The 13762-nt window shown below is 45.3% G+C and overlaps 1 protein-coding gene across 4 annotated transcripts in view; it reads right to left on the reverse strand.

Annotated features, from left to right (window-relative positions):
* Positions 1–12822, reverse strand: part of Sik3 (SIK family kinase 3) — a 220860-nt gene extending 208038 nt beyond the window's left edge. For 2 of the 4 annotated variants that reach the window (XM_075966051.1, XM_075966049.1), the window contains exon 1: positions 12495–12820. In XM_075966051.1, coding sequence (XP_075822166.1) covers positions 12495–12767 — 273 coding nt within the window. In that variant the 5' untranslated portion in view covers positions 12768–12820. Of the gene's footprint in view, positions 1–12494 lie in introns of all 4 variants that reach the window. The other 2 variants (XM_075966052.1, XM_075966050.1) reach the window with 2 other exon arrangements.
* Positions 12823–13762: the final 940 nt, after the last annotated feature.

Below are 13762 nucleotides of genomic sequence, written 5' to 3' on the forward strand. Positions count from 1 at the left end.
ATAAATATTTTTAAGCACTTGTTTTTAACTCAAGTGACACCAGTGGCTGAGCTTGTAGCTCAGTGGTAGAGCACTTGCTTGCACTTGAAAGGCTCTGGATTTGATCCCAATACTGCATGTATGGGGGGTGGGGGGATCACATCAATGACAACATATGGATTCTATCCACACCTAATTTCAAACGAGTAATAAAAAATAATAATAATATATAAGTCAAAGCTGGATACAGTGGCTCACACCTATAGGCTAAGGCAGGAGAGTTTAGGTTTGAGGTCAGCCTAGGTTACATAATGATAACTTATCTCAAAAGTAAATAAATAAGTAACAAAGAACAAAAAGGTTCAGGTGATCAACAAACAGCCAGCCTCTGAGAACCTCTCTTTCTCCTTCAATAGTTTCTTCTGTCCCTTTGTGAGTGGAAGGGACAGAAGAATGAGTCAAAGGCAGCCAGGGAAAGGGGAAAGGTTAGCTATACAAAAAAAAAAAAATCTAAAATACTCCGAACATTCAGATCCCATAGCATTGCCACAGATTATTTATGAAATGAAAACTTTTCTTTTCTTGATTTTCTTGTTTGTTTTTCGAGGAAGCCTGGCCTGGAACTAGCTCTTGTAGACCAGGCTAGACTCGAACTCACAGAGACCCGCCTGCCTCTGCCCCCTGAGTGTTGGATTAAAGGCGTGCGCCACCACCGTACAGCTTAATGAAAACTTTCCAATTGTGAAAAAGACTCAAAAAAACAAAAACAGTATTCCCATCACCAGAACGATATTAAAACTGATGTTACTACAGTACTGACGGTGCAGAGCGGCAGAGCGGCCTGAGAACGGCTGCATAAACAGGCCCCAGGCTGGCAAGAGTACTTCACAGTATCAATACCTCCCGCCTCGCCTCTGGGTGGTAGGGTTACCGATGACATTTTCCTGTCTGCTTCTTCATAATTTCCTGAATCTTCCCAAAGTTGTTCCATGAACACAATGTTACTTTTATGAACAGGAAAAAAGAGAAAGGTGGTAGAGGAGAGGCAGTAAAAATAGACAGTGTGGTTGAGGTAAGGAATTTATCGCGCCTCATTTGGCTTCTCTTCCTTCATTAGGTTCAAATGCTCCTTTAACTTAACCCCTTGTCTACCCTGAGAAGAATAAAATCTAACTTCTTGTACCAATAACTGTTACTTTTTTCCATACAGATGTCACAAGGGTTACCTGTTGAGTTAATCCATTAAAGGTTAAGTCCAATTAAAGTAACTCATGAGGATCACTGGCTAGTGATGGAAAATTGAGGGTTTTTTTTTTTAATTGGATCATGTCATTATAAAGCAAAGAACAAGAAGTCTGAAGTTCTTTCAGGAAGAGCCTACAGCCTGACAGTGTGGTGTCTTCAAAGCAGAAGGGGAAAGCTGGAGCCCCGGCTGACCATACTGACCATATTTGGGGTGTCAACTAAGGGAAGTTAGCCCGATGAGGCTTGGTTTGAAAGAGCTTTCCATTTAACAGAGGGGCTGTGGGGCTGGAGATGCTGCTCAGCGGGAGCCTTAGCCAGGCATTCGCAAAGCCCGGGTCTGATCACAGGAGACAAGGAATTCTGGGTGGAGAGCTGACATATGCCTACAGTGGCAGCTTTCAGGAGGCTGGATGCAGGGGAATCACATGAGTTCAACACTCTGGGCGACCCAAGAGTCAGATACATGGCTGAACAATCAAGGGTACTTGAACTAAGTCTGCCAACCCACAACCCATCCCCAGGACCACAGGGTAGGAGATTTTGACATGAACATGCACATACATACACATACCATAAATGTAATTTATAACTATAAAAAATTAAAATAGCTGGGAGGTGATGGTGCACGCCTGTAATTCCAGCACTCAGGAGGTAGAGGCAGGTGGTTCTCTGAGTTTGAAGCCAGCCTGGTCTATAGAGCAAGTTCCAGGACAGCCACGGCTACACTGAGAAACCCTGTCTCAAAAACAAAACAAGAGACAAAAAAAAAAAAAAGAAAAGAAAGAAAGAAAGAAATAAGCCTAAGCTATTGTCTGAGCTTTCATAATTAATAATAAGCCTTCATGTCGTTATTGGGGAGCCAACAGTTCCAACAAAAGAGTCCCGCTATAAGCACTAGCTATATAATCATATTAAATGATTAAACTGTACCCCCCATCAAACAATAGAAGTTAGACATTTGTCTTTTTTTAATCTTAAAAACAATGATTTTTGCCTTTAATCCCAGCACTCGGGAGGCTAGCCTGGTCTACAGGTGAGTTACAGGACAGCCAAAGACATACAGAGAAACTCTGTCTCAAAAAAACGAAAAATAAAAAAAAAACAATGATTTTCAGAAATATCAAGTATGTTGAACACTGCAAGAAATATACAGAAGCTAGCACTTAAACTGATTCAAGAAACCCTTATAAATCTTTATGAAACACGATTAAGAAATTGCAGAGAAACCAGCAAGATGGTGCATCAGGTGCAGGTACCTGATGACCCAAGTTCCTGTCCCATATGGTAGGGAAGATCCAACTCCCAAGTTGTCCTCTCGCTTACACACACAAATAGTAAACAAAATATAATCTCTTTTTTTTTCTCTGCATAGCTCTGGCTGTCCTGGAACTCACTTTGTAGACCAGGCTGGCCTCGAATTTACAGATATCCACCTGCCTCTGTCTCCTGAGTACTGGGATTAAAGGCGTGTGCAATCACCATCTAGCAAACCATTTTTTCTTTAAAGAAACTATAGGGATGTGAGCAGAAGATTTCACCTCACTGGATATGCTTATATCATCCAGTTTGACAAGTGCAGGCATGCACACATGTGTGTATGGGAAGGTATGCATGTGTATACAGGTGTGTACACTCATACATGCATGTGGGGAGACCAGAAATCAACACTTAGGTATCTTCTATCACTCTCCAACTTCATTCTTAATTTTTGTAATGTTTTATTTTTATTATTTGTATTTATACCTGTGTATCTGTGTGAATATACAAAGGTGTGATGGTGCCTGTGAAAGTCAGAAGGTTACGGATCCCCTGGAGCTGGAGTTATAGATAGATGTGAGCCACCTGTTGTGGGTGCTAGGGACCAAACTCAGGTCCTCTGGAAGAGGAGGAAGCATTCTTAACCACTGAGCCATTTCTCCAGCCCCATCCTTATGTTTTGAGACAGGGTTTCTTGATGGATGGGTGAGTGGGTAGATGAAGAGAAAGAATTAATTAATGAGCCAATGTATAAATGACCAATGGTCCGCGAGATTTTCAAAAAATGTGCATGGTGTCTACCTGTAATTCCAGCACTAGGGTACCTGAGGACTGTCAAAAATTGAAGGCCAGCCAAGGTTACATTGCAAAAACCTGTCTCAAAACAAACAAACAAAAAAGGGGCAGGAGATATAGGCCAGTGTGTAGAATGCTTGTCTAGCATGTGTGAAGTCTTCGGTTCAGTCCCCAACACCCATAAATACATGGGTGGTCACACCTATAATCCCAGTACTCAGGAGAAGGAAGCTTAAGAAGATCACTACAAGTCCAAGGCAGCCTGACATACATAGTGAATGTGTTACCTAGACTGCTGCTGTTACCTAATAGGTGAGGACCGTGCTGGAGACCATGTATAGATAGCCCTCAGAGCAGAGATTAGAGTCAAATTAAAAGGAACTCCAGATAAATAGTTCTGTTAGTCCTCACCTGTATCAGGAGGGTATGGATCTGACTAGCCAGTTCTCTTAATGACATGGGGCCATATAGTGAGAACCTGTCTCTCAAGAAAAAAAAGGAAGGGAGGAGGGGGAGGAAGGAGAGGAGAGAGGAAGAGGTAAGGAGAAGCATGGGAACCTAAACATTCACATGTGTGGGGAGCTGTAAGAAAGGACTCAAGGCTGGCAAGCAGGTGTTAGAGCTGAAACTGGGCAGAACTTCTTAATCAAAACCTAAATTTATCTTGAACTAACTAGCCAAAATTCCCCATCTGAGTAAGCCCTGCCCACACAGACAATCTAAAGAGGCAAAGGGCAAAGGGGTCTCTCCTCTTTCCTATTAATTCTCTGGGAAATGTGGTAAAGTACTCATAATCTAATCCCTACTTCTTTTTTTTTTCTTTTAGAAATGGTCTCATGTAGTCTGGATTAGCCTGTACTCCACTAGGGGAGGCTGACCTCAAACTGATAATCTCCCCACCTCCAACCCCAAAGCACTAGGATTACAGGTGTGTAGTACCGCGTTCAGCTGATTCCTACCTCTTTGAAAGCTGCATTTTGAGAGGTAGAGTCCTTGTCTACCATGGGTCACATGCTTGCTGAACTGAATACGTTACTAAAATAACTTCATGACGGCTCATCCAACAGTTCTGTGGTAGCTGATAGAATTCTACTCTGAACAGATCTAAACACAGGCCTTTCCAGCTCATTCATCATAGATGCTGGGGCTTCACAGTGACACTGCCCTGGCTATTTACTTAGCAATGATTTATTTTGCAAGGACAAAAGCCCAGGAGACTATATATAATTTTCAGCCTCTGGATGCTATCATAAGTCATCCACAGGACACTCCAATTCTACCAGTACACCAGGAAGGGAGTTACTCTGTATTAGAAGAGGCCAGGGAACCACCTGATGGGTGAGGGACAGTCTCACAGAGAACAGGTACCACTCAGGCCAGAAATAAGAACCAAATTAAAAACGTAGATAAATAGTTCTCTTGCTCTTACCCATATCACAAGGGTAAGTATGTATTTAGTTGTAAGGTGGTGCATGGTGACGGGGAGTGGTCTGGCCGGTGAGGAACGATCATCCAAGAAAGTCCCCTTCACAGGAGGATCAAGCCAACCTGAGCAGAGCTAGCTGTGTTCCCTAGAAGTGCACTCCATACAGTGACACAAGGAAACTAAGTTATACACACGATTGTGGTCATTCTCCTACATCTATGTCCTTCTCTTTTTGATTTCCTTTGCATCTGTCATGAATAGTGGGCACTGAGCTGGGCAGTGGTGGCTCACACCTTTAATCCCAGCACTCGGGAGGCAGAGGCAGACGGATCTCTGAGTTTAAGGCCAGCCTGGTCTACAGAGTGAGTTCCAGGACAGACAGGACTGTTACACTGAGAAACCCTATCTTGGAAAACAAGCAAACAAAAAAGAAGGGGCACTGAGGACTGAGTGAGATTTAAAGGCAAATCGGCAGAGGACTGCAGGCAGGAAGCTAGGATGCCAAAGTGGCAGGATGACAAGACAGGTGTGGACGTGTTGGCATGGTTAACCTTCCGACTTGGAAATGTTTCACGATATCTCACTTTGAAGGATTGCTTTCATAAAGTAAACATCTTCAACTTTGGTTGATATGTATGTGTTATTCTGCTAATCAAAAAGCGAATGTTCATAGCGTGAAGGCACTATTTTCTATGAGTTGAGAAGTCTGGGATATCTAGATTCTATTTCCAGCAATCTTCGAACTGGCTATAGCACTCTAGGAAAATGGGAAAGAGGAAAAGTTACAGAAGACACCACGAATCTAATGCACAGTGCTCTAAATGATCTTAACGAGCCATTAAAAGCTGAGACTCGCTGGGCGGTGGTGGCACACGCCTTTAATCCCAGCACTCGGGAGGCAGAGGCAGGCAGATCTCTGTGAGTTCGAGGCCAGCCTGGTCTACAAGAGCTAGTTCCAGGACAGGAACCAAAAGCTACGGAGAAACCCTGTCTCGAAAAATCCAAAAAAAAAAAAACAAAAAAAACCTGAGACTCAGGGCCCGAATTCAATTCCCAGAGTTCAAAGAGTACAAAGAGAGGAAGAACCAACTCCTGCAAGTGGTCCTCTGCCCTCTACACATGTACGATAATATGCATGACCCACCCCAGCACATACTGAGTAAACATTTCTTTAACTGAGACTCTAAATTCTGTTGTGTCTTTCTGGACAGTAGAAATGAATTTGAATGGAACATCTAGAAGTCCTTTCTGTGCCCAATAAATTCAACAAGGATTTGTTGGCTGATCATGTTTAGTATGCAAAATGTATGACATTCTCTAATAGAGGGAAAAAAATCTATGCTGTTAAATTTGACAACTTTCACTGCCTCAAAAAATAAACAGCATGACACAACTTTTTTTTCTCTTAGCCATAAAATAATCATCATGGGATTTTGAAATTACACCAACCAAAAGTTATCTGTTCTCAGCTATGCTGCAATCTGATGTCAACTCCTGGTCATAGCCAATTTCATAATGCTTAGGAGAAGACCTGTAGAATCTGGCCTATCTCCCTGTCTGAACTCATCCCTACTACTCTACCCACCAAAGTCTTAGACTCGTGCCTCAGATCTAATCTTTGGGTGGTCCTTTCGGTCTCCAGGGTCTTTGCCTTGACATTCCTCTTGTCCAGTTAGAATGCTGTTTTCTCAGTCTTTCAAAGTTGGATTTTCCCCATCGTCAGCTAAAGTACCATCTTGCTTTCTATGGCCTACCTGAAGGTGCATCCTTCCCCTAGTCTCTAGCCCATTCATTTTCTCCTTGGTACTGATGTTTTTGTCTGTTTATTGTTTTGCAGGGCTCTTACCTATCTCCAACTATTTGAAAGTAAATTCTATCTAAGTGTGCTTGAGCATGCCTTTAATCCCAGCACTGGGGGCAAACTGATCTCTACGAGTTCAAGGCAAGCCAGTCTACATAGCAAGACTTTGTTTCAAAATAAGAAATAAAAGTAAGTTTCAAGATAAAGGTTGAGTTTTTGTTTGTGTGGTGTGTGTGTCCCCCTTTTTAAGTAGTGTATTCCAAAGCTAGAGTCCATCAAACAACCTGCATGAATGAGTGAATGGGTATGGGGAAGATTTCACTCTTAGCAGAAATGTCTTAGGTACCTTTTACAATTTCAGAGCCTCTATGAATAAAGAACATTTCTTTCTATTTTCAAAGCATTGACTTTGTTCTCTTTTATGCCATGCACCAAAACACACTAGCCAGACTGATGCTTAGGAAACGAACCAGCACTTTTGGCCCAGAGACAACTGGTCTGGGCGCCTCTGGCTTGAGCCAGATCTATGACTTTCTAGGGAGTTGGCACCAAAGTCAGAATGTTAAAATAAACATCTTTGATGCTGAAAGTGGAATCCTGGTGCTCTGGCTCTGCAAAGACTAGTCCTAATTGGCCTTAGCAACTCACAAAGGCTCAAGCAAAAAAGGAACCCCATTACACGGAGACCAAAATGAACCTAGTCACCCTTCAGCAGTCACCTCTAGACTGTCTAGGGATGCAACTACCATCTCACATATGGCATGCAAAAGTTGGTTTCAGTATCTTTCTTCTTCTATTTACTAGTGGCCCTGCTCCCACTTCCTAAAGGGCACATGCACAAGCAAGCTTCATTAAACTCTTCTTTAAAGGCAAAATTCAGGATTTGAGTCCTTGTGAGCAGAGTGTGCAGTAAAACACACCTTGCACAAATGCGTATGCTCACAGGCTTCGGAATGAAGACTTAGGGAAAAATGTTTTCTCTGTGACACATTTAAATTTTAAAATCCTAAGCTGAGGATATATCCTCAATGGTAGAATACTTGCCTGATATACATGAGGACCAACATGAACTTGGTTCAAACTCATGATCCTCTAGAGGCCTCAGCCTCCCAAGTGCTGGGATTATAGGCGTGTGTCACTACAGCCAGCTACAAACGTGTAGGAACATTTTCCATATTCTCCATAGAATTTAAGTGAATATCTGAAGAAAAGGTGACATGCAAAAAAAACAAACAAACAAAAACCAGAAACCTGTTCCATCATCAGTATGACAAAAATTAATTACAAAAAACAATGAAAATTTGAGCCAGGTGAGGGGCTTCATGTAATCCCAACACTCCAAAGAAGACAGGAGGATGGTGAATTGGAGGCCACACTGGGCTACATAGGACCATGCTTCAAAAAAATATAAGTAATCATATAGTTGTAGAGATGGCTCAGTGGTTAAGAGCACAGGAAACTCTTTCAGGGAACCAGGGTTTGATTCCCAATACCCATAAGGCTGGTGGCTTACAATAGTTCCAGGAGATCTGATGTCTTCTTCTGGCCTCCAGGGGCATCAGTAGCAGGTGGTACAAGGCCAGCAAAACACTGGCACACATTAATTAGTTAATTTGAAAATAATTTTAAAAGTAAAAAAAGAAATAATCATGTGCATGTGTGGTAGCTAGCGCACACCTATAATCCAACAAAGGAGAAACTGAAGCAGGAGAGCTTTCAAATTCAAGACCTCTGTGGGCTGCACAGTGAGTTCCTGGCCAGCCTGAGCTACGGAAAGAATCTAGGGAAAACAAAAAGGTTGAGAATGTACTCAGTGATGCAATTACTTGTGTAACAGTGTTCAATCCCCAGCACTCTAATAAGTAAATATTTTGAGGTGTTCCAAAGCAAAAAAAAAAAAAAGGCAATGTTTTAGCCAGATGGTGGCAAGTGGTTTTAATTTCAACATTCAGGAGACTGAGGCAGGTGGATCTCTGTGAGCTCAAGGTCAGCCTGGTCTACAAGAGCTAGTTCCAGGACACAGAGAAACCCTGCCTCAAACAACAAAAATAAATAAATAAATAAATAAATAAAATCAAACAAAGCGTAATGAAAAACTATTCTGAATAAATTTCATAGCCCAATGTAGTAATGTGGTGGTTCATGCCTATAACCCCAACACCAAGGAGCCTGAGGCAAGAGGGTCAATCACCAAGAGTTTCAGACCAGTTTGGACTCTAGAGTGTTACACTGAGGAACTTTAAAGCAGCACTTGAAATAGTAGCAAGCATCTTGCACGAAAGCATAGCATGTGGCTTGTGTTTACCTATCCAGAACCAATGGCACTTTGGGTCAGGAGCTCTTCCCGGGACTAGTCGGCCTTGTCTTACTGACTGTAGCGCCCGATGAGAACGATGACGACATTTCTTACCTATTTCTTAAGTGCCGAACACTGCATGGACAGCATTACACACAGCAGTTAATCTTCCCAACACTCAAAACTGGTGTGGTGAGTGCTCCTGCCATCCCATTGCAGATGAAGAAATCCAAGCACAAAGAGGTTTAGCAGGTCAGTATTCGGGGCCCAGAACAGCCCTGCATTAAACAGCAGAGCATTCAAACCAGGCAGTTTTGGGTAAAACTGATGCTCTTACCAAGAACCAGTGACAGGCGACTGAAGGATACATGCTGAAATAACATTTTGGCCAAACGCTTCCCGAGTCATGTGTAGTTTTAAATACACACAGAATGTAGCTATCTATTCTTTGTTCCAGCCATCCAACTAGCTTGAAGGTACAATTAGGCACAGGAAACAGACTATAAGTAATAGGAGAGCGGAAAAATCTATTTCAAACAAACAAACAAATCCTCTTAATACTTTATAGTGTTCTACAAAAGAATAGAGAACCTTGGGCTATGCGGCTCAAAAAAGGAAAAAAGGAAATCAAAGCAGGTAGGACAAAGGAAGACAGGGTGAGCGGCTGACCAAAGCCTGTCGCTCCCGTGAGCCCTTCTGCAGTGGCGCTCAAAACACTGCAGTGCTGCCAGCACCGAGTCTCAGCTCCTGGAAGCCATGCTACAAAGGTACCAACACGCACATAGGAAAAGAGCTCCTTTTCTCGACATTCTTCTCTTCGCCCCTGAGTCCTACTCTGGGAAGTTTGAGTTAACAGAGGGTTTGGACAGGGGCCAGCTTCGCTTATTGTTGGACAGAGTGCAGTAGCTTAGTCAATAAATGAAGTTTGCTTTAGCTTCTCAGTCCTCGGAAAGGGTCACGTAGGAAGAGGGGGGTCATAAATAGTTCTCTGATATACAGAAAATGCCTATTGCCTAACCTCTCCTACCAACACAGGCATCGTCGGAATTATCTGGGTCTGACTTTTATCCAGCATCAGAAGAAAAACCCAGACCATTCAGTGACACAAAGGAGGAAAGGAGATAAAAAGGGGGAAAAAAAATCATACACCTTTAAAGGGGTGGGGGGATAACCTATTGTAGAAAGAGATGTAGAAAGAGAAAAACAATCATCTGCCTCCATTTGACCTGACTGCAGAAGATTTCCACTGCAGGACATACGGAGAAAAATCTATCGCCCTGAATAACAGACGCAGCGGCTCCCGCAACTTCTAGTACCTAGGCACCTTCCCTGCCATTATATAACCAAACCAAGGCCTTACTAGGCCATCACACTGCATGCCAGCAGCTGTTGGGCACATCTCAGCTGTCAGTGTCAAAGGACCCCTTCCAAAATGAATCCAGATAAGCAGGGAGCAGGCCAAAATATGCCACGGTTCACACTGAGCATGTGACAGCTCCTTGTGAATTGAGCTTCACTCATGTCGTCAGAGTCATTTAAGTAGCGAAAAGATAAGGGCACTTGGAACTGGAGCTAGGACACTGCACACTGCTACAGAAGCACAAACAAACGCTGGCGTGGTCTCTCCCACACATGCAACTCATTGTCCCGGCCATTTCAGCCTCATTCGGGTCTGAATATTTCCATACATAGGAATTGCATAACTACACGCCACAAACGATCAAAGATAAAAACCAGCATAAACAGTGACACCCGTCTATAAACAAGTCAGTGCTGTAAAGGCTGCAGTCCTAAAGGATACCAAGGTCTCAGAGAAAAAACTCTATACATAAACACACACACACACACTAGAAAGCAGCCAGACCAACCATAATTAGGCACTGGCTTTGCTGACTACTGAAGACAGAAATGTCCCTTTTATATATAAAGCCAAGAATCAACTGTTTGCAATTATGTTTATAAGACACTCAACCCAGCCTGTCATAGATTTTTTTAAATCAATATTTTGGTATATCTAAGAGTTGGAAGATTCAAAATTCTTTAAATCATAGAAAACATAGCCAGACAACCAATTATGTTTGTGGAGTCCATTTCCCAGAGGTCAGGGCAAAATAATCACAGAAGCAGAGGGGAAAGGATAGGCGACAAGGACAGAGGCATATTGTTTGTAAACACAAGCTTGGCTTGGTCAACAGTAAACAGGACTCCACACACTGTGGGGGGAAGGAGAAGCAGCCTCCAACTCCAGCTGCCTAGCTGAGGGATTGCAACAGGAGAGGCGCACTTGAGTATGTCACTTGGCTCTGAAGACTTGAGGCCCTCTTGTAAAAACTGACAAAAAAGGCTTGCAGGGGTCCCACCAGAGGAAGTGAAACTGACCAATCACTCCTCCACAGCCACCTACCCAGCCACCCTAGGAAGAAGGGCCCCTAGTCGTCTTTGACAGAGAAGAGAGGAGAGGGAAGGAACTTCAGGTTGCACATAAGCAGGAGACAAGGCCCAGATAGGGAGTGACTACCATAAAAGCCAAAACAAGGTAGGGAAGATAACCAGCGGCTAGGGCGAGGAGGTGAGGGGAACTGGTGTGGCTTGGGGAGGAAACAGCAGAAGCTGTAAAGGTTTTTCATTAGCCAGGCTGAAGAAAAACTCGAGCTACTGTTTTAAATATAATGAATGACACCATTAAAAGTATCCATTCAAGTGACGTATTGAGCAAAGGACAATTGGGAACTCAAATGGGCTTTGTGGGTTCCATCAAAACTAAAGGATTCCTCGATGCTCTCAATGAAGAAGGCTATGTAAAAGTGCTCCCTCTATTTCCTTAGAAAAATATTTTATGTATATACATACATGGCTTCCTAATTGACCTTGGCCAATTTCACTACTACAGCTCCTCAAATCCCTTGGGAACCAAAGGGCCCAAATGTGTATAATTCTTTAGTGTCAATCCCTACCGAAAAACCCACCCTGGGCTCTACAAAGCCCACAATTCCAGACCCTCTGACAACAAAAAATAATCAACAAACCATGTATCCTAAATTGTTTAACCCTTGGTTAGCTAATGCCACCAGAAACCCAGACCTTTGGAACCTCTGTTCATGGGTCTCTTCCATTTTTCCCCGTATTTCCCCGTTTTCTTTACTGTCTCCTCCAATAATCAAGTGTGCGACTCCTCAGGCTTCCAACTGACACCATCTATCAGTCTTAAATAATCAAACGTGGATTCCTATCTCTGCCATAGGTGCCAGGTCCTTCGTATCTTGCACCCACTGCACACCCTCAGTTCGTGTCCCAGCCGTCCAGCAGCCTCTGGGAAACCTGAGGTGGCTAGTGGAACGTCTCCCCCATCCTGTGGTCCACATTTCATATGCCCCTGCCCTCATTTCTGATGGTTTCCTAATTGCTGGTTCCGGAGTCTTCCTGGCGTGCAGTCCGCCGGCCCCCTGAGAGTTCCAATGCCTCCTTTCCAGTCACCCCCTTGCACCCTGCGCACAGCCCCGAGGACCCCTTAGGTGCCCAGTTGCTCAGCTCTCCCCCTCGGCCCGCTCCGCTGTGGGGTCCCTGCCTTCTCCCGCCGTCACCGCTGCTGACCCTGACCCGAGCCCCCGGGAATCACGTAGTCCCCTGGCCCGACCGCCCTGCAACGCCCCCCGGGGCAGCGCAGCCCGCAGCCGCGCGGTCCCCGGAGCCACTACCTTGGCCTTGGTGACGAGGTGCGTGGCCCGCTTGACCACAGCGAAGTTGCCCTTGCCGATGGTGCGGTCGATCTCGTAGTAGCCGATGCGAGCGGCCATCGACCCGCGGGAGGCCGTGGCTGCGGGACGCGGCTGGCCGGCGGCCGGGGGCACAGCGGCGGGGGCTGCCGGGGGCCCCGCGGCGGGCGGAGGCAGCAGGCGGCCGGCCGGCCCGGCTCCCCCTGCTCCGGCCACGGCTACCCCGCCAGCTCCGCTCGCCGCCGCCGCCGCCATCTTGTTGTGCAGTGAAACCTCCGGGGCCGCGGGGAGCCGGCCGGGGGGGAGGGGGCGCGGGGGGGGGGCCGAAAGAGGGGGGTTGCCGACAGACGTCACTCCGGGAGGCGGGGCTCCCGCGCCGCCGGGCGCCGGGCGCCTTGGCAACCGCGCGTCACGTGCGGACGCGCGTCACTGCCCGGAGCCATGGCAACCGTGACCTCACCGGGCGAACTCGACCTTCCCGCGTGGGTCTCTGTTCCTGAGGCGCCGGCTCCCGAGTGCCCCCCTCTGGAGAACAGGCAGTGAAAACGTAGAGGGTCTGCAGCAACTTCTAAGCTTCCGCCGCGCCTAGCAAGGTTGGGAACCAGAACCTCCGACGGCCCCTGCTTCGTTGATGGGATCCCTGCTCTGACCTGTGTCCCAGTTCAGTCACCACCAAACCTCCCTTAAAAGGATTTCCTCATCACCAAAAATACCAGCCTTGTCCCACTTTAGCCCTGGAGGCCACAGAGGCAGGAATAGCTACAGTATTTAAGCAACTGTAACCAAGTTGGTAGCAAGGCAGGGGAATTGTTCAGCAAAACTCTTACAAAACCCAGTTCACCTTGTACAACCTACTGGTCAGAACACAGAAGAATGGGGAAGTTAGAGTTTGCACATTCAAGAACGATAAACCTAGCCCAAACAAGCATTCCAGTCGTTGGGTGGGTGAGGGCCAGAAAAGGTAAGTCATTTTCTTTCCTGCACCTCTCTCCCCACCCACCCCCACCCCCACCCCCACCCCGTCTCGGAACAATTTGTCAGAATTTCTGCACTCCTTTTCTCTCGTCGGTCAGTACCGGTGAGGTGCTGATGCTCATTGCCTCAAGAGCCATGTCATGTTTAAAGATGAGCACTCCGTTAAGCAAAATAGGTAAATAATATAAATTCCATCCCTACTAATGACTCTCCAAGGACATTAAAGATGATCAAATTAATAACCCCAGCAATAAAACTCATATCCCTCTTTCTTC

The sequence above is a fragment of the Microtus pennsylvanicus genome, chromosome 3, assembly GCF_037038515.1.
Source record: "Microtus pennsylvanicus isolate mMicPen1 chromosome 3, mMicPen1.hap1, whole genome shotgun sequence".
NCBI classification, from domain to species: Eukaryota; Metazoa; Chordata; class Mammalia; order Rodentia; family Cricetidae; genus Microtus; species Microtus pennsylvanicus.